The sequence below is a fragment of the Mustelus asterias genome, chromosome 16, assembly GCF_964213995.1.
Source record: "Mustelus asterias chromosome 16, sMusAst1.hap1.1, whole genome shotgun sequence".
NCBI classification, from domain to species: domain Eukaryota; kingdom Metazoa; phylum Chordata; class Chondrichthyes; order Carcharhiniformes; family Triakidae; genus Mustelus; species Mustelus asterias.
In genome coordinates, this window is record NC_135816.1 from 50,578,319 (window position 1) to 50,602,205 (window position 23,887).

The following is a 23,887-nucleotide window of genomic DNA, read 5'->3' on the forward strand; positions in this document are numbered from 1 at the left end:
GTAGTCTACATCACCCCGAATGTGCCATGGTTGACAGAAAATGTCCATACTACCTTGAGTCTCGATCTATCAGTCCTTTATGTTACAGGACTTTATCCAGGAGCAGAGTGCTCACTGTGCATTATTTGCAGACACGTTGAGTGGGAGGGCACCATTTGAGAGATGAGGTGGTGCTGCATGAGCCTCAGCTTCCCTAAGGCATAGGCTCTGGTGATTAGAACCATGCGCAATCTGGCTCTCCCAGACCTGAAGAAGGGGCTTGCAGCTCCGAAAGCTTGTGTGGCTTTTGCTACCAAATAAACCTGTTGGACTTTAACCTGGTGTTGTTAAACTTCTTACTGTGTTCTCCCAGACCTGGTCAGGGGGAGATTAAAGTAAGCTTAGAGAGCTTCTGCAGTGCATGTTTTAGGTAGTATATACAGCAGTCTCAGTTCCCGATGGATGCAAGAGATGGTTTTGTTTCTGGTGGCAGAGGCACTAATAAAACAATCTATTATTCTGGTGCACGTTACCTAAATCCATTTTTATGGTAAACTGTCACTAATATTTGGCCGACCTGCTGGTTTTAATGCCCTAAAGGTAGACATTTGCCATTATATTGACTCAAAGTGGAATATATTGGAATGGCAGAACATTGCAAATTGTGTTCTTAATTTAGATTTCAGTTGTCAGCCTTGAAAAGGAAACTACAAAGTTCTGTCAACTATGTGGAAACTACAATCATCCTATCTGACGTAGTCATTGCTCAACAGAAGTGTTCTTCTTTTTCATTTCTGTGAAGAAAATACAATTGACAGTGGAGAGTCTATACTCAGACCACCTTCTAACTGAGTCTGTGCTGCCACCATTCAATGAGATCCATATAATTCCATGTATCCACTTATGTCCCTTTGGATAACAAAATTCTATCAATCCAGATTCAAAATGAACAATTACCTAGCACCAGTTGCTGCTTTAGAGGAAGGTTGCCACTCCTCCCACACTTTGCAGAAGTGTTTCCTAAAGTCATTCCTGGTTCTATTTTTTAGACAATGTCGTTTTAATCCTATACTCCCCAACCAATGGAAATCGTTTCTATCTACCTAAATGGTTAATATCTTGAAAATTTTGAACCAAACTCAACCTCAGCTTTATAAACTCCAGGAAATGTAATCTACCCTTGTAACTTAATCCTTGGAGGCCATGTCTAATTCCCATAAACTTACATTGCCTCCAAAGCCAATTTATCCTTCTGAAGGTGTAACGCCCAGAACTGCTGACAGAACTCCAGGTGTGGGCTAACCAAGGTCTTGTGTTCCTGAAGCATAACTTCTTGTATTCTCCTTGTATTCTCAATCTCTAGGTATGGGGACCAACATATTCCATCAGCCTTTCTGATTATTTTCTGTACCTGTCAATGATGTTTTAATGGTTTATGAAGATATGGCTGAAGAAGAAAATTAAGGGATCTAGAGCAAAAACCATGGGAATGGGAGGAGAAGTGATTCATAGTTGAAGAATTGAAATTAATTATTTGAAAAAGCAGTATTTTTTTCTATTTTTCCAGGTACTACGCCATTTGTTGTCAACCTCTGGTTTATAGGAATAAAATGACACCCTTGTGTGTTACTTTAATGCTCGGGGGTTGTTGGATTATCCCATCATTCATTTCATTCCTACCTATCATGCAAGGCTGGAACATCATTGGAATACAGGAACTGGTAAGTGCTTTTTAACCTAATAAAATTAAATCATGATATAGATATATGTTACATACATGTGTCATATATAGAAAATAGTACATGTTATAAATAATTCTGAGGAATTATTCCAAAGAGTTTGAATGAATTGTCTATTGTCAAATCTATACACATTTTGCCATTGTGAATCTTCCAGATTTCTGCTCTTGCAACAGTGCTGACATGGTTTTTAATCAATGAAACAATGACATCCTTCACGACAGTGCCTGTGGTAAACTATCCCTCCTTACCCTTCTTGACCTGTCTGTAGGTTTTGGCACAGTTAATCACACCATCCCCCTCTAACATCTCCCTTCCATTGTTGAATTAGGTAGGGCCGCGCTTCGACTCAATTCTTATCTATCCAATCATAATCAGAAAATGTCTTCATTTCCCACTGCCGCACTGTTACCTCTGGAGTCCCCCAATGTTTTATCCTTAACCCTCTCCACCCCTCTCCTTTTTATCATCTACATGCAATCTTTCGATGACATCATCTGAGGGCAAAGGAGTTTAAAGGACAAATTATGCCCAGGACAAAACAATGTTTTGCGAACTTTTGTGCGAGTTTAAAAAAATATTGCATTTCAGGATAACCACACCCATAAAACTTCCATGACTCAGCCTGAGTTAATCACCAGGGCTAGTTTCCACAAATTGTACCTGTTTGTAGGTCTTCAAGGAGGCTCTTAAAACTAAAGTGTTCATTTTAAACACAAGGACACAAACAAGCATGTTTTAAAAGCGTTGAAATATTATTTTTATTTGAAGTTACTATGAAACTGACTGTATATTTAATAAATGGTTCCTTTTAGCTTTTATAGTCATTTTCAGTTATTTAAAATCAGGCTACTTAGAGGTGACAGGCTTCACATTTTGATTAAAAATTGTTAACTTTTGTGACAAACCTACCTTCTGTTCAATTAATAAAGTTACGTCAGGTTACCACTCTTAAATAAATCATGATATGTTTTAAAGTGCAATTTTGCCTAAAATTATTTTTTTAAACACTGCCTGATTGTGTTGGTTTGAGGCAGATTCAGTGATATGCAAATGAAAATGACCAGCAACTTGAGCAAAATGCCCTTCTGAAAACTTGCACCATTTTGAGCCGAGATTGATAATTCTGCCCAAAGTGGAAACTCTTTGCCCCTGTCTGATTTTCCTTTCCATTAATGTTAATCTTTATTTGGGCAGACTGTCCAATAACAGGAGTTTTATTCCTCCACTGAAACTGAAAGTTCCTCCCCGGCATCTCTCATGTGCGACAGAAATGGGAAAGCTTTGATGCAGACATCAGTGTGCTTAATTGGAATTTTTCACAGACCCCCTACTAGAAACAGCCAGGGACCAGTCAGTATCTCCATGGAAACATAGACTGCAGATCCACTGATATTGAGAAAAAAATTGATGGCACTCTGCATATTGGTTTCTCGACCATGGTGGCTATAATGCATAAGGCTGATTTTTAAAGCTTTCATTATCTGATAGATGCCACTACAACAGCCAGCAAACAAAAGGACAGCAGGAACATGGAAACACCACAAATTGCAGATTCTCCTGCAAGCCACACATCATCTTGACTTGGAAATATATCGTTGTTGTTTCATTGTCACTGAGTCAAACTCCTGCAACTCCCAACCTAACAACACTGAAGGTTCAAGAAAACACATCAGTACCACATTCTCAAGAGCAGTTAGGGCTGGGTAATAAATGTAGCCCTTGCTAGCCATACCAACTAAAGTAAAAAATAAGAAGTCCAGCAGAATGAGCAGGTCAGTGTCGACCTTCCTAATATTGCCATCTCTCCAAATAGCTGCAATTGCCAGGCCTCTGGTCTTCTGTCTCAGAGGCCATGCTAGTAGAAGTTTGCAGGTGACTCTGAACAAGCACCGGAGAGGCAAACAGAGCAGCTCCCTGACAAAGGTAAACTATTATGAGAGGAAAGCAATCTGAGTTCCAGGACTTTTTTACAGAATATAAACAGCTCACCACCTCCTAAAATAAGAATCCTCAGGTTGTACTTAGAAACACCAGAGAATGCGAAAGAAAAACGTGCTTATTTACGCAGGGAGGTAGCTGAGAATAGTTTTGCTTCCGATCATGTTAGACTTTGAGGTAGTAAAGTACAAAATGCACTTAGAAGCATAGAAACACAGGAAATAGAAGTAGGAGTAGGCCATTCAGCCCTTCGAGCCTGCTCCGCCATTTATTTTGATCATGGCTGATCATCAAATTCAATGTCCTGATCCCTCCTTCCCCCCATCTCCCTTGATCCCTTTAGCCTCAAGAGCTATATCTAATTTCTACTTGAAATCAGACAACGTTTTGGCCTCAACAACTTTCTGTGGTAGTGAATTCCACAGATTCGCCGCTCTCTGGCTGAAGAAATTTCTCCTCACCTCAGTTCTAAAAGGTTTACCCCTCATCCTCAAACTATGCCCTCTGGTTCTGGACTCCCCCACCATTGGGAACATTCTTTCTGAATCTACCCAATCTAAATTATTTATGTTTTGTTATTCAGAAAGGTCAAAGACATATAGGAAAGAGTGCATTTACTTGATGGTGATTCACTCATTAAGGTAATTATTGTTGTCATGGTCACTGAGGGAAAAGGTGTTGTCATTTCCTAGGATGAGATCTGGATTGAAGGATTGTCCTTTACTTGAAAGTGGGGTAGAAGGAGGTGAGGCACGGGGTTGACAAAGAAGTGTTAAACTGAAAAGAAGCCTTTAGTGACAAGATGTGCTCTGCTACACCTTACAGCACTCACTGAGGGATTATAATGCTCTCCTCCATGTACTTCTGCACTTTCCCCAACTCCCAAAACTCTTGTTCCTCTTAGGCAAGCCTCTCAGCATCCTTGTTCCTTTGCCACACAATAGGTGGTCATACTTTCAGCTGCTGAAGCCTCTCCATTTACCTCTCCACTTCTCTTACCCCTTTAAAACCTTCCTTAAAACCCTACCTCAGCAACCAAGCTTTTAGTCACCTGTCCTAATATTTCTGTGTTTAGCTTGGAATTCAGTTTTTTCCCTTGGTACTGTTTTTAAAATTGTGTTTATCCATCTGGATGTCAAGCCAAGTGCTCTGAGCTTCGAGACTGTATTCACTTTGTCAGTGACATATTCCCATTGCCCGCCATCTAGTCTTCATGGTTGGAAACAGGTCTTTGGTACAATGTTATTTTTGTGTTTTATTTTCCCTAATATAGTTTACCAGCACATCTGCAGTCTGGTCCAAGAAACAGGCTGTCTATTTGCCTTCAGACAGATATTTATGACTTCAGTTACACATTCCCATGCAGGATTTTTGGATTTTTAAAAAACATTTCCAGAAGCCAAATGCTTCAGAAGTGTGAAAGGATTTGCAGGTTTATTAAGATAAGCTGTTGCTTTGCAATTGCTGCTATGAAAACCTTGTCTCTCAGAATTAACATGTAATAATGCCATGTGCTTTCACAATTTAATGAGCTTTTCTTAAAAATGGCAATAAGGCAATGTTTTTCTCCTATTTCTTGACACCAGATAAATGATCATCTTCAAAGTTATTGGGTCCAAAAGCACAAGCAATTTAACTTTGGTTAAATGCAGATTTCAGGATGAGGCTGACATTAAAAAATGTATTTATTTTCTACTCTCCCATTATACTCTGAAGGAGTTTTATTCATTCTGGGCACGCTTCCAGTGATGCTGGGCATCTTCATTGATGTGGAGATGCCGGCGTTGGATTGGGATAGGCACAGTAAGGAGTCTCACAACACCAGGTTAAAATCCAACAGGTTTACTTGTGTTCACAAACAGGGCATACATAGACACAGACTCAATTTACAAGATAAATTGAGAAAGAGTCTGCGTCTGTGTATGCCCTGTTTGTGAACACAACTCTTCACTCACCTGAAGAAGGAGCAACAATCCGAAAGCTTGTGCTACCAAATAAACCTGTTGGACTTTAACCTGGTGTTGTGAGACTTCTTACCATCTTCATTGACCCAAGTGGTTACAAACATCGAAGATAGGAGCAGAAGTAAGCCATTCGGCCCCTCAAGCCTGCTCCACCATTCAATATCTACAAGGTTGATCCTTTACCTCAATACCATACTCCTGCTCTCTCCCATACCCTTGACGCCTTTAGTGTTTAGAAACCAATCTATTTCCTTCTGAAATATATTCGGTACCTTGCCCTCCACAGCCTTCTGTGATAGAGAATTCCACAGGTCCACCACTCTCTGTGTGAACAAATTTCTCCTCATCTCAGTCCTAATTGGCCCACCCAATATGCTGAGACTGTGACCCATTGGTCTAGATCCCCCCAGCCAGGGGAAACATCATCCTTGCATCCAGTCTGTCCAGCCCTGTCAGAATTTTATACATTTCAATGGAATCCCCTCTCATTCTTCTAATTTCCAGTGAATGCAGGCTGAGTCAACCCCACCTCTCCTCATCTGACAATCCTGCTATCCCAGGAATCAGTCTGGTGAACCTTTGCTGCCATTCCTCGATGGAAAGTATTTACTTTCTTAGATAAGGAGACCAAAACTACACTCAATACTCCAGGTGTGGTCTCACCAAGACCCTGTACAGCTGCAGTAGGACATCTTGCTCTTGTACTCAAGTCTTCTTGTAATGAAGGCCAACATACCTTTGGCTTCTTAACTGCTCGCTGTTCCTTCATGCTTGCTTTCGGTGACTGGTGTACTAGGACATCAACATTTCCCAATCTATCACCATTTAAATGATACTTTGCCATTCTGTTTCTCCTACCGAAGTAGATAACTTCACTTTAAACTGCATCTGCCATTTATTTTCCCACTCACTCAACTTGTCCAAATCAGCTTGAAGCCACTTAATGTCCTTCTTACCACTCACATTCCTACCTAGTTTTCTGTCATCAGCAAACTTGTAAGATATTACATTTGGTTCTCTCATCCATATCATTGACATATATTGTGAATAGCTGGGGTCCAAGCACTGATCCCTGCAGTACCTCATGAGTCACCACCTCTCACTCACTATTTCTACTCTCTGCTTCCTGTCTCCAAACCAATTCTCAAACCATTCCAATATATTAGCTTCCTAACCCAAGTGTTTTAAGTTTGCACACTAACCTCTTATGTGGGACTTTATCAAGAGCTTTTGGAAAATCCAAATACAACATCCACTAGCTCACTCTTATGTATTCTGCTAGTTATAACCTCAAAATATTCCAGAGAAATTTCTCTTTCATAAATAAATATTGACTTTGTCTATTCCATTGATATTTTCTAAGTGACCTGTTGTCACATCCTTTATAAATGACTCTAGCATATTCCCTACTGATGTTAGGCTAATCAGTCTGTAATTCCCTGTTTTCTTCCTTCCTCTTTTTTTTAAATAGTAGGGATATATTTGCCTCTCTAATCTGCTGGAACTGTTCCCAAATCTACAGCATTCTGGAAGATTACAACAAATGTGTCCACTGTTTCCATGGCTATCAATTTTGGTACTCTGGGATGTAGATTATCTGGCCTGTGAAGTTATTGGCTTGCAATCCCATTAATTTCTCCAGCAATACTTTTTTTTTTACAAACAGTAATTTCCTTCAATTTCTCCTTCTCACCAAACCCTTGGGGCAGAATTTTCAGGATGGAGAACACTCTGAGAGTTGGCAAGTAACCTGTTCCCACCAACTCTAACAAACACACTGGCATATCACGCTTGATTGAGCTCTGATTGCTTTAAATACTAGTTAATCTAAACTAAAGATCAGTATTCACTTTAAAGACTGGATAGTAGCAATTGAAATCCCAGTCCAGCTTGATGAGCTTATGTTTCCCCCGTAATGTCGTTCTTGGATGTTTTCAAACATTACCCCCCTTGTGCAGCTTTTCAACTCCTGTTCTCCAAGCAGCGTCTTTCTGTGTAGCAAAGCAAAAGCCAGATTCTGGAGGCTGAAGAAAGGTTGAAAAGGATGAAAGAGACACCTCATTTTGCCTCCCCCCTTCACTGAACCCCTCACTCACCAAAGTTCAACTTTATCACTCTAGTGCAGCCCAAAGTAATACTCCAGTGCAGACAAGGCAGCACTGAAGAAGGCCTGTTCTTATGCTCCCTGATTCCAGCTTCTGAAAACCAGTTTAGGTCAGTTATCTACTTAACTAGTTGATTACTTATCATCTCATACTAGTCCATTTAAAAATAAAGCTTAAACAATAACTGTAAGTGTTACTTCACCTGTAAGTTTAGGTGTTCTTCTTCCTGCTCCTAGTTGCATTGAATTGCATGAGTGCAGTATATTAAAGGAAATCAGGCAGGGAAGTTTGACAACTGGATTTCCCCGGTCACTCTCTGACAGTAGGTGCGCAATTGGGAAAATCTGCCCCATTATTTATGCACGCATTATCACATTACTGACCTTAAAGTAAGGACAGAATTAAAATCTTGCCGATAGAATAATTGAATACTATCTTAAGGGACCAGTTTGATTCTTTCCCCTTGCATTTCAATAAACTGTACTATGCCCATGAACTCTGATGAAATTATATATAAAGATCAGTTTTTACAATTATGTTCCAAAATTGCTGGTTCTACCACTAATAATGTCAGTGTAAATCTGCAACTGCTTGGAAATTATAAAGTTTACTTATTAGTGCCACAAGTAGGCTTGCATTAACGCTGCAATGAAGTTACTGTGAAAATCCCTTAGTTGCCACACTCTAGCGCTTGTTCAGGTACACTGAGGGAGAATCAAGCACGACCAATGCACCTAACCAGCACATCTTTTGGACTGTGGGAGGAAACCAGAGCACCCGGAGGAAACCCATCCAGACTCTGCACAGACAGTGACCTAAGCCAGGAATCGAACACAGGTTCCTGGCACTGTGAAGCAGCAGTGCTAACCACTGTGCCACCGTGTCCCTCCCAAATGTCAAATGCGTGTTGAAATAAATGTCATTTATTTTCAAAATTGACGTGCATGCAGTTCAACGTTTTCCCAGAGAAATGTCTTTATTTTGAAATATTCTATTTTTAAAAAGTTTTCATTGATATCGTAAGACCTTTGCTTTCTTTCTCACTCTGCAGGTAGAAGAAAGAAAATTCAGCAATGACTCAAATGCAAAATGTATTTTCATGGTGAACAAACCTTATGCCATAACTTGCTCAGTTGTAGCATTTTACATACCTCTTATTTTAATGGTACTGGCATACCAAAGGATATATGTGACAGCCAGAGAGCATGCCCATCAGATTGAAATGTTGAAACGTGCAGGTACCTCAACGGACTCTGGGCAACAAGCTGACCATCCAGGCAACCACAGAATGAAGACTGAAACCAAAGCAGCCAAAACCTTGTGTATTATTATGGGATGCTTTTGCCTCTGCTGGGCACCATTTTTCATCACAAATATCGTGGACCCATTTATAAACTACTCTGTTCCAGACCAGCTATGGACAGCCTGCCTATGGCTCGGATACATTAATTCGGGGTTGAATCCATTCCTCTACGCTTATCTGAACAGGTCCTTCAGGCGTGCCTTCCTGAGAATTCTGTGCTGCGGTGAACGGTACAGGCGATCCTCTTTACTGGGACAGACTATACCATGCTCCACCACAACAATCAATGGGTCAGCTCACGTATTGAGGTATGCATTGCACATTAAATTTGCCTTTAAATTAGTCCGAATGTCGGTGAGCAGACAATTTCAATATTAACTGAAGGACCCAGCTTCATGATCTTGGATATGGGACAAGTGCAGGAAAATGGGATTAGCGCACCTTTAGAGGTAGATATCGTCAGTGCAGGCTCAATAGGCCGAAGGGCCTTTTCTGCACTGTATGATGATTATAACTCTGGTAAATCTAACCTTTTCATTTGGACTCCAATTCATTGCTCAAAGCTGTTACACTGATAACATGAACTTTGTGAGTTTTTGTGCATGTTTTGGGTGGTTTCTGGGCAGGCAGGTGGGTGAAATACAGTGAGGGACTTTTTCTGCTGTTTGGTGGGTGTATTCAAATGAAATAATAATGGTGAAAATGCACTAACTGGCGAATGTTCCATCATTTACACGTTGGCAATACTGGTTAGCGGGGGGAACCATTTCCTTCTTGGCATCACACTTGCTGAAGAAGTAGATGAGGATTTAAAACTGAAATGGCAACAAATCAATTGCAGGAAAACAATCAGCATTTGAAAAAATTGGCTCAAATTTTAATAATTTTTTCCCTGAACAAGCGTCTGTCACTCCTCCACTCAAGGTGGTAGCTTGGTGAGATTTAAAATATCGACTGCATTTCTTATCAATAACCTGACCTCAGGACCTGTCAGAGTGAGGGTGCCTGACATAGACAAGGCTACTGAGCTATCAGGGATTCCTCCAGACCAGAGAATCCAGGACAGTAGGAGTTTGATGGGTGGAATAATATAGCTAAATCTTTAGTGGATTAAAGGGATAGGGCCTTTGTATTTGATGGTGTTTTGTTTGCCTGGCGTTTTTGATCAAATCTATCTATTCACCATCATCTTCTCAAGAGCAATTAAGGATGGGAAATAAATTCTGCCTTGGCCAATGACGCCCACATCCCATGAACAAAGAAGTCTTAGCATTAAGCTCCGAGACAGATACTTATCCAGAAAAATGGTCCTGGACAATGCCACATTCTTATCAGATGTACTAAAGTACAGGACAGGTACTTTTAGCATTGTTGTTAGCTGGCTATAAGATCCATGTGGGCGGCTTCCTAATTTTTTCATTTTCAAATGACAGCTACTTGTTTTTAGGAATTGGAAATGCTTTTGAGGAGCAGTTTCACACATAAAGTAATAAAACAACTGCCTTCCTGCCAGCTCCTGGAGTTTGATAATTAGTTTCTGTCAAAAAAGAGCATATTTAGTGGCATTGAGCTCCTAGTGGGCAGTCACATTCAGAGAGTGTTGGAATGTTATATTGTAGGAAACCATTCTCCAAACCCTTTGAATCGGTGTAACTTTGTATGGCATTGTTGATGCTTAATTTTTATTTCATGCAACGTGGCATTTGAGTTAGGAGTGATAATTGAGACGAGAGGCTTTGTGATAACTGAGGTAATCATGAGAAGTTAATAGCAAATGTAACCTTCTGTTTTCTTATAGATGGAATGACCATTTCAGTTTTTAGTTAAACAGCTATAATCACCAAAAGACCATCAGCTAATTGACTCTCATTTCCAAAGAGTGCAAAATGACAGCAATAAGCCAAACATGCAAACCATCAATCATTCTGAGTGGCAGTCATAAATTGGCATTGCTTCTCACCATTGCAGTCACTTCATTCAAATCCAGAGCAATATTAATGTAGGGACCAGACCTCAACTCTGATTTAATCGTATCTCCATGCAGAGATATGTGCAACTTGACCGACCTAACTGGATCTCAATCAGGGAATGTATAATCCCTTCAGAACAGTCGAGAACAACATGACAGATGGTCAACAAGACACCATTATTCGAAACGCTCAATTACCATTCAGGAAGGCACAGAGCTCTTCTAAATTTGTCATAGATGCCCTTGAATTGTTAGCACTTAGCATTTATAAAAAACTGTTGATCCAAACCAATTTGCAGTACAGACTTCCAAACTCCACAGACACTTTTTAGTTGAATAATATTTTCATTTATTTGAAATTTCAAATTGACCGTGATAGCATCAGAGTTTATTTCAACTGAATTGGAAGAAATTTAGGTGGGCAAATACACCTTATTTGGAAAATACATCTTTTTTTATTGAAGTGCGAGTTACCAAGTAACAAACACAACACTGACTGATTTTTGTCACCATTTGTTGTACTTTCAATATTTTCTATTCAGAATTATACCATTGTTTATAAGGCATTGTATATGTTGACTATACTGTGCTTGCCAAAGAGCTATTTAATACAATTGAGCCAATTCTGTCATTAAAAATCCTGGCAGTCTGAATGGTGATGTGGAGATGCCGGCGTTGGACTGGGGTAAACACAGTAAGAAGTTTAACAACACCAGGTTAAAGTCCAACAGGTTTATTTGGTAGCAAAAGCTTTTGCTTTTGTGGCTTTTGCGACCAAATAAACCTGTTGGACTTTAACCTGGTGTTGTTAAACTTCTTACTGAGTCTGAATGGTAACAGAACTAAAAGAAACAAATTGAAAAGATGAAGAAAGTGAATCATACACCTTTGGGGATAAACTTTCCTGCTTTTTGCCCTTGGCAAAGCTTATTATCCAGGTGCAAAAGCTAGGAAAAGCAGATTGATGCCTGTTATCACTGTGATTTCTAGGTCTTCTGGGGTCTGGAGATTGGGGCTGATGGTGGTGGCAGAGCCAGGCTTCGGCCTGCTGTAGATACAGGCCCAGCAATGCTATGGCAAAAGTGGGAAACAGTATACTGCCTCAGTTTCTGTTGCTAGGATGAGAGGTTTACCTTTCGAAGAAAGGTTGGGCAGGTTGGGCCTGTATCCACTGGAGTTTAGAAATATGAGAGGTGGTCTTATTGAAACATATGAGATCCAGAGAGGACTTCACAGGATGGATGCTGAGACAATGTTTCCCCTTTTGGGAGAGACCAGGGATACAATTTAAAAATAAGGTGAATCCCATTTAGGACAAAGATGGGAGACTTTTTCTCTCTGAGGAGCGTGAGTCTGTGGAACTCTTTTCCCCTGAGAGCGGTAGAGGCAGGGTCATTGAACATTTTTTAAGGCAGAGATAAATAGATAAATTCTAGACTAAAAAGGGAGCCAAAGGGTGTAGGGGGTAGGCAGGGAAATGGCGTTGAGGCCACAATCAGATCAACCATGATATTATTGAATGACAGAATAAGTTTGAGGGGCAGATGGCTTACTCCTGCTCCTAATTTGTATGTTCAAATGTACATATGTTTATATCACCATAACCTGAAGCCACCGAGGTGTAGTTCCACCCCAGCAATTAACACTGAGGTGTAGGACCACCCTTCAACTAACAGTGGGTTTGCAATTGTATAATGGGGGGGGGGTGGGGGGGAGGAGGGAGGGCTTGACAGTAACCTTATTAAAAAAGAGATTTACCTTTCTGTTGCCACTCGGATTTGCCCGGTCTCCGAGAGAAGAGTGTGCAAGTAGCAGGGCCCACTTGCTTGGGTACCTTAATAGTTGAACTTTCATGAAACAGAAAAAATGAGATGGAAGCTATGGCGGTATCACTCACTCAACTCCCCCTGGAAAGCTTTTTAAAACAGAAAGTAAGGGTACAAGAGATCCAGTCTCAGTGGCTTTCCACCCTTTTCCCCTCTGCTTAATTGAACCCAGAAATAAGTAGAGTGTAAATCAACCACATTACCATATTCAGGGTATCCCCAGGACAAACAGGGTAAAATTCTGATCCATTTGGAGTTGCCATATGCAACTGCAGGCATGACATTATCCCACATAATTCTCACATTTGCATCTTTGGCAATGTTGGACTTTTTAAAAATGCCTGTGATTGAGGCATTCAAATTTCAACAGGCTATGGGCTTGCCTTGTTGCTCACACAGAACAATATAGAAAATGACTTCTCAAAACCACCATCAACTATTTGCTTTGAATTTCTGTGGGCAGGCACTGTTACTCTCTGGCCAATCCTGCATTGAGTTACCTCTGGCAGCTGCCCAGTTGTGCTTTGACTGGCATGACCATCAGCCCTATTCATGCGGATACACCTGAAACTGAGGTGTGGTCTAGTGTTCAACTTGTAACAATCAGCTGTTCCTGCTCAGTCTTTTGATTTGATTTGATTTATTATTGCCACATGTAGTATACAATGAAAAGTATTGTTCCTTGTGTACTATACAGACAAAGCATAATGTACATAGAGAAGGAAAGGAGAGGGTGCAGAATGTAGCGTTACAGTCATAGCTAGGGTGTAGACTATCCTTTCCCTTAAAGGCCTTCTAGGGAAACTTGGCCCATGTTGTGCCTACTGCACATCATTTTCAGCATCACAGCTCCTTTGTCACATTTCAGTAGGCTGTGGACATGAAAATGTGTTGCAGTTAATTGGTTCAAATTGTGTATGTGTAGATTGTGTATGTATAGATTGGTCACCGAGCAGATATGGATTGCTCAAAGTGAAATGTGAAGAAAGTGCGTACATCAGATTACAGCTTAGGCAAGAAAATAGCTAATTTATCACTAAATTTGGATCTTCTGCGTTTAAAATGGTTTCACAATGCTTTTCGTCAGATATCTGTGCTTCTTTGAGAGCCCTTGGGCTTGAGCTGATCGGCATGTTAGAGCCAACACTGACAGCTGAAATGACTCAGTCAAAGTAATCGCCAGCTAGCATCGAAGCCTTCAATTGCCTGCATCCTGTATTCTTCGAGCACTGGGAAGACTCCCTTCATGAATCAGAGTGGTTTCCTGCAAGTAATTTACCCAGGACTCAGAAACTGAGCTACAGCAGAATGGAGTCTTGATTGTAATTTTACTTCAACTTTCAAGGTTTCAAAACAACATAAAACATGAACTTTGCAAATTTTAGTTTGAGGGAAGTTTGGGCTGAAAATCATTTTTTTTTAATTGGGAAGAAACATGAATGCTAGAAAGACAGAAAGAAATTGAAAGTGAGGCGGAGAGAAATAGAGAAAGGCATGCTTACATAGAAGAAAGAGAGGAGCCAGGGAATGAGGAAGAGACAGACAGAAAAGAAGTGACAGAAAGGCATACGTTTTTTTCTAGTTATTCTTCAGCAATGCAACTGGTGATCAACTACAATGAGGGCAATTGATTTGGTCAGAGAAAAGTGTCAGGTACAGGAAAATGGTTCAAATCCGACAGAGCTGTCATAGAATCCTACAATGCAGAAGGAGACCATTCAGTCTATCGAGTCAACAGTGACTACAATCCCACTCAGGGCCTACCCCCACAACCCCATGCATTTACCCTAGCTAGTCCCCCTCACACTAAGGGGCAATTCAGCATGGTCAATCCACCTAACCCGCACATCTTTGGAATGTGGGAGAAAACCGGAGCACCCGGAGGAAACTCACGCAGACACGGGGAGAATGCGCAAACTCCACACAGACAGTGACTCAAGCTGGGAATCGAACCCAGGTCCCTGGCGCTGTGAGGCAGCAGTGATAACCACTGTGCCACCGAGATCCTTTTCTCACAAACCCAATGATTTTCCCTCCTCATCTTTATAGCCATACTTTAAAAATGCCTACGTTTTATCTTTATCCTTTTGACAATTAAGGACATTTCTCGTTGGTTACAATAATAGCAGTCAACTAGAAATCAGGTGTCACCATTTAAAGTGTAGATTAAATTGCTGGTATTAAAACAGGCATAAATGGTACTATCAGTCGATGGAATAGGATATTTCCTCTAAATTTGTGTGTATTGAGAAAGGAGGAACATAGGCAGTTAAAAGCCTACTATTGATTAAAGGGCCACTGTAAATAGAGCAATCGATGAGGAAAATTGAACTCTACAGTGAATATCAGAATATATTATGTGTTTTAAAGGATATTTCTTTGATTAAAAAACTATACTGTGATTAACTTTGCTGTCGCATTGGCCACAATTTAATGGCTCCATTGATCATGGGCGTAAATCCCACAATGACCTCTCAATCTTGTGCGCAGCCAAAAATGGGATTAATGCCAGATGGATGATATGATCAGGTTCAGACCCAAAAAGGGCATGAACCTGACTTTATTACATTTTAATGAATTAATATTTACTTACCTGCCGTGACGCTGTAACGTCTGCCTACACCTTATCTTCCCACCTAGTCGGCCTCCCTGGTGGTGAGGGATCTTGGCACTGCCCCCGGCATCCAACCTCACAGTGCCAACCTGGCTGGAATTCTGGGGAGCCCCATTGGAAGGGTTCCCCTAATGGCTGTGGGTGGTTGGGGTGGGGGGGGGAGCAATGCTTGAAATGGAGGGGTGAAGGAGATTACGTAGGGTGAGGGGGCTGGAGACAGTGGAGGGGTGCGGAGTGGTGCAGTGATGGGAAGGGGAGGGTGGTGCCAGTGAGAGGGTGGGTGCCCTGATGCCAGGGATGTGGGGTCAGTCACCCTGATGCTTACATAGTGGAATGGAGTGCCCTGATCTATACACCCTGATCTATGTATGCATGGTGGTCGAGGTTGCCTTTCTATGTGTGGGGGTTGGGGAGTGTTTTCCTTGTCCCAATCTCTGTGGGGGGGAGTGGGGCTTAATCTCTGTGTGGGGGGGGGGGAATGTCCCAATCTTCATTGGGGTGGCAGGGAGGATGGCCTTTCATTTAAATTTGAGATTGTAGCGCCATTAAAAATAGTGCGTTCATTTCAGAATCCTGGTGTTGTCGGTGTGATTAGGCCCCGCCCCTCCAGCTGGCTGTCTGATCCTCACCAGTACTGTGAAATTGCACAGAGTGCTATTAGATCAGGTGAGAAAAGCACCTGTGAAGCTGGCGGGTTTCACACAGCTTTCCTCGCCTGATCCAACACTCTGTGCAATTTTGCAAGTTACAATTTTGGGAAAATTGCACCCAGTGTATCTTCAGACTTATAAGCGAGAACACAAGAGGTCAACTAATATCTATCAATCTATAATCTAGAATATTTTTCAAGATTTTTGGTATGCTCACTTTCTGGGGCTGCAGGAACGTCACATCATGCTACTTCTATCACATTCAGGTATTGTATGTCCCACTTTCCAACATATCCAATACTCATATTTAAGCTGTAAGGTATCCTTACCATTAAACTTAACTTTCAGTATTCTTGGCTCTAGATGGCACTACTGCTCCTCCAAGGTCTATTTCCCAGGTCTTTTCTTCCATGTGACCCTGAAACTAAGTTCTTTTTAAACTTTAATACTAAAAACTCCCATAGGCCAGGTGCCAAAAGTGAAGGCTTAAGATGGTAGATGGGGTACTGAGCAAGTTCATACTGTATAGCGGCAAGCTTCTTGTGTGCTTTTGAAGCTGCACTTAACCAGGACAGGATGACTCCTGACTTGTGCCTACAGAAATAATTAAATATGTCATGTATTTTTAAAGAATTTTTATAAAGATTTTTCCATGAGGCATCTACTAAATTTAATATATATGTATATAGGATAATTTTATCTTGTATAGATTATAGTGACATGGGTCGCAGGTGGAATACTGTGTTCAGTTTTGATTTCCTCACATGGTGGATAATGTTCAGGCTTTGAAAAGGGCGAGAGGAGTGTCAGTCGACTAATTCCCAGTTCAAAACATATTAGTTACCAAATTAGGCTGAGAGAGTTGGGGCTATACGTTTTAGAGTGCGATAAACATAAGGGTGATCTGATCAAGGTTTACACTTTGATAAAGGGAATAGATTGTACACCAAATGACAGACTGTTCCAATGAATTGATTCGGAAGGAGGTCACAGTTTGATGTTGTAAAAGTCCAGGTCTTGTTTAGATACCAGGAAGCGGTTCTTTTCCTAGAAAAATAGTGGAGCGCTCAAACAGGCTGCCAGTTGTGCAGTGGGTAGCATTTCTCCGAGCGAGAGCTAGGCCTCTTTCTGGCTAAGGCAGAGATCAGTGGGCCTGGGAGTCAGGGCCAGAGGCTACATTTGTTTGCATAGTGAGGAATCAGATAGGAATTTTCCAGATTTTTTCCTCCAAGTGGACATGAGTTTTAATCTCTGTTTTTATTCCCTCTGTTGTGGAGATGCCGGCGTTGGACTGGGGTAAACACAGTAAGAAGTTTAACAACACCAGGTTAAAGTCCAACAGGTTTATTTGGTAGCAAAAGCCACACAAGCTTTCGAGGCTCTGAGCCCCTTCTTCAGGTGAGTGGGAATTCTGTTCACAAACAGAACTTATAAGACACAGACTCAATTTACATGAATAATGGTTGGAATGCGAATACTTACAACTAATCCAGTCTTTAAGAAACAAAACAATGGGAGTGGAGAGAGCATCAAGACAGGCTAAAAAGATGTGTATTGTCTCCAGACAAGACAGCCAGTGAAACTCTGCAGGTCCACGCAACTGTGGGAGTTACAAATAGTGTGACATAAATTCTGATTCTAGGATCGCATGATAAAGACTCAGGAGGAAAAAAGCAGAAATATTTATGTGAAATAGTGTGACATAAACCCAATATCCCGGTTGAGGCCGTCCTTGTGTGTGCGGAACCTGGCTATCAGTTTCTGCTCCGCGACTCTGCGCTGTCGTGTGTCGCGAAGGCCGCCTTGGAGAACGCTTACCCGAATATCAGAGGCCGAATGCCCGTGACCGCTGAAGTGCTCCCCAACAGGAAGAGAACAGTCTTGCCTGGTGATTGTCGAGCGGTGTTCATTCATCCGTTGTCGCAGCGTCTGCATAGTTTCCCCAATGTACCATGCCTCGGGACATCCTTTCTTGCAGCGTATCAGGTAGACAACGTTGGCCGAGTTGCAAGAGTATGTACCGTGTACCTGGTGGATGGTGTTCTCACGTGAGATGATGGCATCTGTGTCGATGATCCGGCACGTCTTGCAGAGGTTGCTGTGGCAGGGTTGTGTGGTGTCTTGGTCACTGTTCTCCTGAAGGCTGGGTAGTTTGCTGCGGACAATGGTCTGTTTGAGGTTGTGCGGTTGTTTGAAGGCAAGAAGTGGGGGTGTGGGGATGGCCTTGGCGAGATGTTCGTCTTCATCAATGACATGTTGAAGGCTCCGGAGGAGATGCCGTAGCTTCTCCGCTCCGGGGAAGTACTGGACAACGAAGGGTACTCTGTCCACTGTGTCCCGTGTTTGTCTTCTGAGGAGGTCGGTGCGGTTTTTCGCTGTGGCGCGTTGGAACTGTTGATCAATGAGTCTAGCGCCATATCCTGTTCTTATGAGGGCATCTTTCAGCGTCTGGAGGTGTCTGTTGCGATCCTCCTCATCCGAGCAGATCCTGTGTATACGGAGGGCTTGTCCGTAGGGGATGGCTTCTTTAACGTGTTTAGGGTGGAAGCTGGAGAAGTGGAGCATCGTGAGGTTATCCGTGGGCTTGCGGTACAGTGAGGTGCTGAGGTGACCGTCCTTAATGGAGATGCGCGTGTCCAAGAATGCAACCGATTCCGGAGAGTAGTCTATGGTGAGCCTGATGGTGGGATGGAACTTGTTGATGTCATCATAGAGTTGTTTCAGTGATTGTTCACCATGAGTCCAAAGGAAGAAAATGTCATCGATGTATCTAGTGTATAGCATCGGTTGAAGGTCCCGTGCGGTGAAGAAGTCTTGTTCGAACCTGTGCATGAAGATGTTGGCATATTGAGGTGCAAATTTGGTCCCCATGGCTGTTCCGTGTGTCTGGATGAAGAACTGGTTGTTGAAGGTGAAGATATTGTGGTCCAGGATGAAGCGGATGAGATGTAAAATTGCATCTGGAAACTGGCAGTTGTTGGCGCTGAGCACTGAGGCCGTTGCAGCAATGCCATCGTCATGGGGGATGCTGGTGTAGAGTGCTGAGACATCCATTGTGACGAGGAGCGCTCCTGGTTCAACTGCTCCATGTGTGCCGAGTTTCTGTAGGAAGTCCGTCGTGTCGCGACAAAAGCTGGGGGTTCTTTGTACAATGGGTTTCAGGATGCCCTCGACATAGCCGGAGAGGTTCTCGCACAGGGTCCCATTGCCCGATACGATGGGACGGCCGGGTGTGTTTGCCTTGTGTATCTTCGGGGAGGCAGTAGAGATCTCCAACGCGGTCACGGGCATTCGGCCTCTGATATTCGGGTAAGCGTTCTCCAAGGCGGCCTTCGCGACACACGACAGCGCAGAGTCGCGGAGCAGAAACTGATAGCCAGGTTCCGCACACACAAGGACGGCCTCAACCGGGATATTGGGTTTATGTCACACTATTTCACATAAATATTTCTGCTTTTTTCCTCCTGAGTCTTTATCATGCGATCCTAGAATCAGAATTTATGTCACACTATTTGTAACTCCCACAGTTGCGTGGACCTGCAGAGTTTCACTGGCTGTCTTGTCTGGAGACAATACACATCTTTTTAGCCTGTCTTGATGCTCTCTCCACTCCCATTGTTTTGTTTCTTAAAGACTGGATTAGTTGTAAGTATTCGCATTCCAACCATTATTCATGTAAATTGAGTCTGTGTCTTATAAGTTCTGTTTGTGAACAGAATTCCCACTCACCTGAAGAAGGGGCTCAGAGCCTCGAAAGCTTGTGTGGCTTTTGCTACCAAATAAACCTGTTGGACTTTAACCTGGTGTTGTTAAACTTCTTACTTTATTCCCTCTCCCAGCTCTGAGTAGAGAAGAGAATATCTTGTGATGCACCAAGTGCTGTCATTGTTCGTAAGCTGTTAAAGTCCCACTATCCCTGCCTTCCCTTGCTTTCACTTCCCTTTTGAAAGGTCATTACACATCCAGGGTGTGATTCATTCTGCACCTCATCTGTGCAGTGAGCCTGATGTTTGAGCCTGAACAATGGGTATTCCAGGCCATTTGACACATGCCAAGCTTGATCCTACCTCACCCTCTATTAATGTCCTTGGATTTTTCCAAGAGTAATCATTGACTAATGATCACATTGAATTGTAGCTTGTCCAGGGTTTGTGAGGCTGAATGAAACCACTTCCATTGCCACCCGTAAAGGTCAATTATTTCAGCAGAGACAAGATACTGAGTGCCATATCAGTTTAATAACCTTGTTAAGTCTTCAAAAATCCAAGCTTCCATACTGTAGACTACAGCTAATGTGTTAAGTATCTAGCAACTGCCCACATACTCTGAGACACGGCATCGAGTCTGCCTAATTAGGGAATGGTAGCCTTAAATACCATTGTACATTTCCTGTTAATATAGCGTTCATCACAATATTCAATCAATCCAGTTTTTCCAGCAAAGCTGTTTATAATTGACCAACTACCAAGGTAAACTGATCTACAGCAAATGCGCTCTAAACATGACATCAATCAAAGTCCAAATGACAAGAGACAGATCATTTGAGCAAAGTTGATGCTTTGTTCCTTCTTGTGACAGTTATTTAATAAATGAACAATGCGGCAAATTGTAAAATCGGTTTACAGAATTCATTTAGTGTGCCAGCAAATAGGGAAACTTCAAAGCTGACTGGGTCATTGGCAATTTGTTGGTACATTTAGTTCAGTTAAAAAGACAAGTTGAATTTGTTTAGTTGTAAATGAATGATGATCTATTTTATGCTAACAATTATGCTTACAGAATGACATTAAAGTAAATGATAGCCTGATTCATTGAATAAGAAATAAATCCATGAGAATTGTGCGCTATCATTTATTCAACATGTCAATTTTATTTTTTATATACATCTATGTACATGTCAAATTTATATTATAGTTAAACAGAAATGTGCCAATGCTGATAAGCCTCTTACCAGCTGGTTCAAAAGTAAAGACTTACTTTTTCAACTGGAGTATGGTGCACCACACGACAGGGAATTTATAATAAAGAACAATAACAATGTTGAAGAATGTTGTAAGTTCTTTCTTCTTTTAAATTGAGATTCCATTAAAATTCACCATTTGTGGAGGATGGTTACAGCAGATTAACTGTGAAGGGGTGGGCTTTTCCACACCTCCCACAGTGTGTTTTGTGGCTGCAGAGGCAGCCTGCCAGTAGCCAGCAGTGGGAATCCTCTGGTCCTTCCACTGTCAATGGAGTTTCCCATGTTATCCATCCAGATGCTGGGAAACCCATAGCGGGGGTTCACCATCGGCAGGACCAAGAGATCCCGCTGGCGGGAATGGTAGGAAAACTCCAGCCCATTTATCGAATAATTGGATTTCTGAAGTGTTTTCTTAATCTCATCTCACATGGGACGTCAAGGCCATGTCCAATACCAAGGTGCAGAAGGCAGTGGGATAACTGGAGCAATCAGATGGAGGAAGATCAGTTGAGAAGGGGGGAAGAAACAGACGAGAGGGACATGGTACAGAAAGAAGAAAGGAACAAGAGACTCTCAATGCGATAAAGAGGGGGATAAATTTGGCACTTTGTTCTATACTCAGACATTATCACCGGGATTTTACCGCCCCACCCGCCACAGAATCGGAGCGGATGAGGGGCGGACAATGGAAATGTCCATTGACCTCAGGCGGGATTTTACAGTTTCGGGATGAGCGTGGCCGTAAAATCCCACCCATTAGTCTGAAGTGGATGTTGGGTGATCGATAAATATGTTACGGACTGGAGAGAGAGACAGATTGAAATCGTAGAATCCCCACAGCGCAGAAGGAAACCATTCAGCCCATCAAGTCTGCACCAACTGTCTGACAGAGTGTCATACGCAGGCCCCACTTCCCTGCCCCATCCCTTTAACCCCAAACATGGCTAATCCATCTAACCTGCACTAAGAAGCAATTTAATCCTTAATTCTTCTACCTTTCTGGCCACAGTTACAGTTTAGTTTAGACAAAACTGTGGTGTATTCCCAAACCCTGTTTGTGTGTTGTCAGTTTTTTACAAAGTCACTAGCAGCAGGCTTTGTGGATTTTTAAACCAGGAGCATTAATCGTTCACATACACTTTTCCCGGAAAGGTTTATCACTAATTCACACACATCACATACACATGGAAAGATACAGTAAAGCAAAGGAGTTTCACTTCCAAGAATATTAAAACCAAGCAGATTAACTAACAGTTGACAAGGTTGTAAGAGTGCAGTGAGAAGGTCTTATCCTTAGGAGCTGAAGTTCAGACAAGACCAGATGTGGTAAACAGGAGTATCTTCAAATAAGAGATGCGCAGCAGGTGATACAGGCAACTTTGGTAATTCTTGTTCTCATTTTCAGGCAAACATTGGATGATCTTATAGAAACAGGCACTCAAGGAGACTTTAAAACTTAATTTCTTGTGGCTTGACAGAAGGCTCGGTGCTATAGCCTGATTTCAGCAATGATGTTCCATCTAGGCGGCACAGTGTTTAGCATTGCTGCCTCACAGCGCCAAGGACCTGGGTTCAATTTCGACCTTGGGCGGAATTTGCACATTCTCCACTTTGTCTGCGTGGGTTTCCTCTGGGTGCTCCAGTTGCCTCCCACAGTCCAAAGATATGCAGGTTAGGTGGACTGGCTATGGTAAATGAATGGGGTTATGTGGATAGGGTTGGGAAAGGGCCTGGGTAAGATACTCTGTCAGAGAGTGGGTGCTGATTCGTTGGGCCGAATGGCATCCTTCTACACTGTCGGGATTCTATGATTCTAATGTTGCTGCTGCATTCCGCAGTATGCCATCTGCTGCAGAAAGCAAGCAGGGCTTATAATCAAATGTTTCCAACATGTGAAAGCTAGCAATTGAAGTCTTTTTTAAAATCCATTTTTGTGATGTGTATGTTGCAGACTAGGCCACTATTTATTATTATCCATCCCTTGAGAAGGCGCTGGTGAGCTGCCTTCTTGAACTGCTGCTGTCCATTTGGTGTAGGTGCACCCACAGTGCAAGGAGGGAGTTCCTGGATTTTGACCCAGTGACAGCAAAGGAACGGCATTAAATTTCCAAGTCAGGATGGTGAGTGAATTGGAGGATAACCTCCAGATGGTGGTGCTCCCAGGTATCTGCTGCCTTTGTCCTTCTAAATGGTAATGGTCTTGGGTTTGGAAGGTGCCGCCTAAGGAGCCTTGGTCAGTTCCTGCAGTGCATCTTGTAGAGGGTACACAAGGCTGTCACTAATCATGGCGGAGGGAGTGAATTGTGTGGAAGGGGTAGCAATCAAGCAGGCTGCTTTATCTGGATGGTGTTGAGCTTCTTGAGTGTTGTTGGAGCTGGACATATTTGGGCAAGTGGAGAGTATTCCACCATACCCTCACTTGTGCCTTGTAGATGATGGACGGGCTCTGGGGAGTCAACAGTTGAAATCCTCATCACAGGATTTCTAGCCTCTGACTCGCTCTTACAACCATAGTATTTAGATGACTTGTTCAGTTGAGTTTCCAGTCAATGGTATCTCTCAGGATGTTAATGGCGGGGAATTCAGTGATGGTAATGTCATTGAATGTTAAGGGACAGTGGTTAGATTCTTTCTTATTGGAGATGGTCATTGCCTGGCACTTGGGTGGCACAAATGTTACTTGCCACTTGTTAGTCCAAGCTATTCATGTTAACAGAGGAGTTTCCACCTCCTATGGTCAAACTCCATTGACATTCAGCAGAGGCAGATGGGGGTGGGGGTCCTTAGCACTTCCCTTGTGAATAATCAGTTTTGTTAATTCTCCCTTGTTACGT

The 23,887-nt window shown here is 42.3% G+C and overlaps 1 protein-coding gene across 6 annotated transcripts in view; it reads left to right on the plus strand.

Moving 5' to 3' along the window:
• The window catches only part of htr4 (5-hydroxytryptamine receptor 4), a 184,908-nt gene that overhangs the window by 66,189 nt on the left and 94,832 nt on the right, over positions 1-23,887 (plus strand). For all 6 annotated transcript variants that reach the window (XM_078231103.1, XM_078231104.1, XM_078231107.1 and 3 more), the window contains 2 exons: positions 1,547-1,700; positions 8,780-9,339. In XM_078231103.1, coding sequence (XP_078087229.1) covers positions 1,547-1,700; positions 8,780-9,339 — 714 coding nt within the window. The remainder of the gene's footprint in view (positions 1-1,546; positions 1,701-8,779; positions 9,340-23,887) is intronic.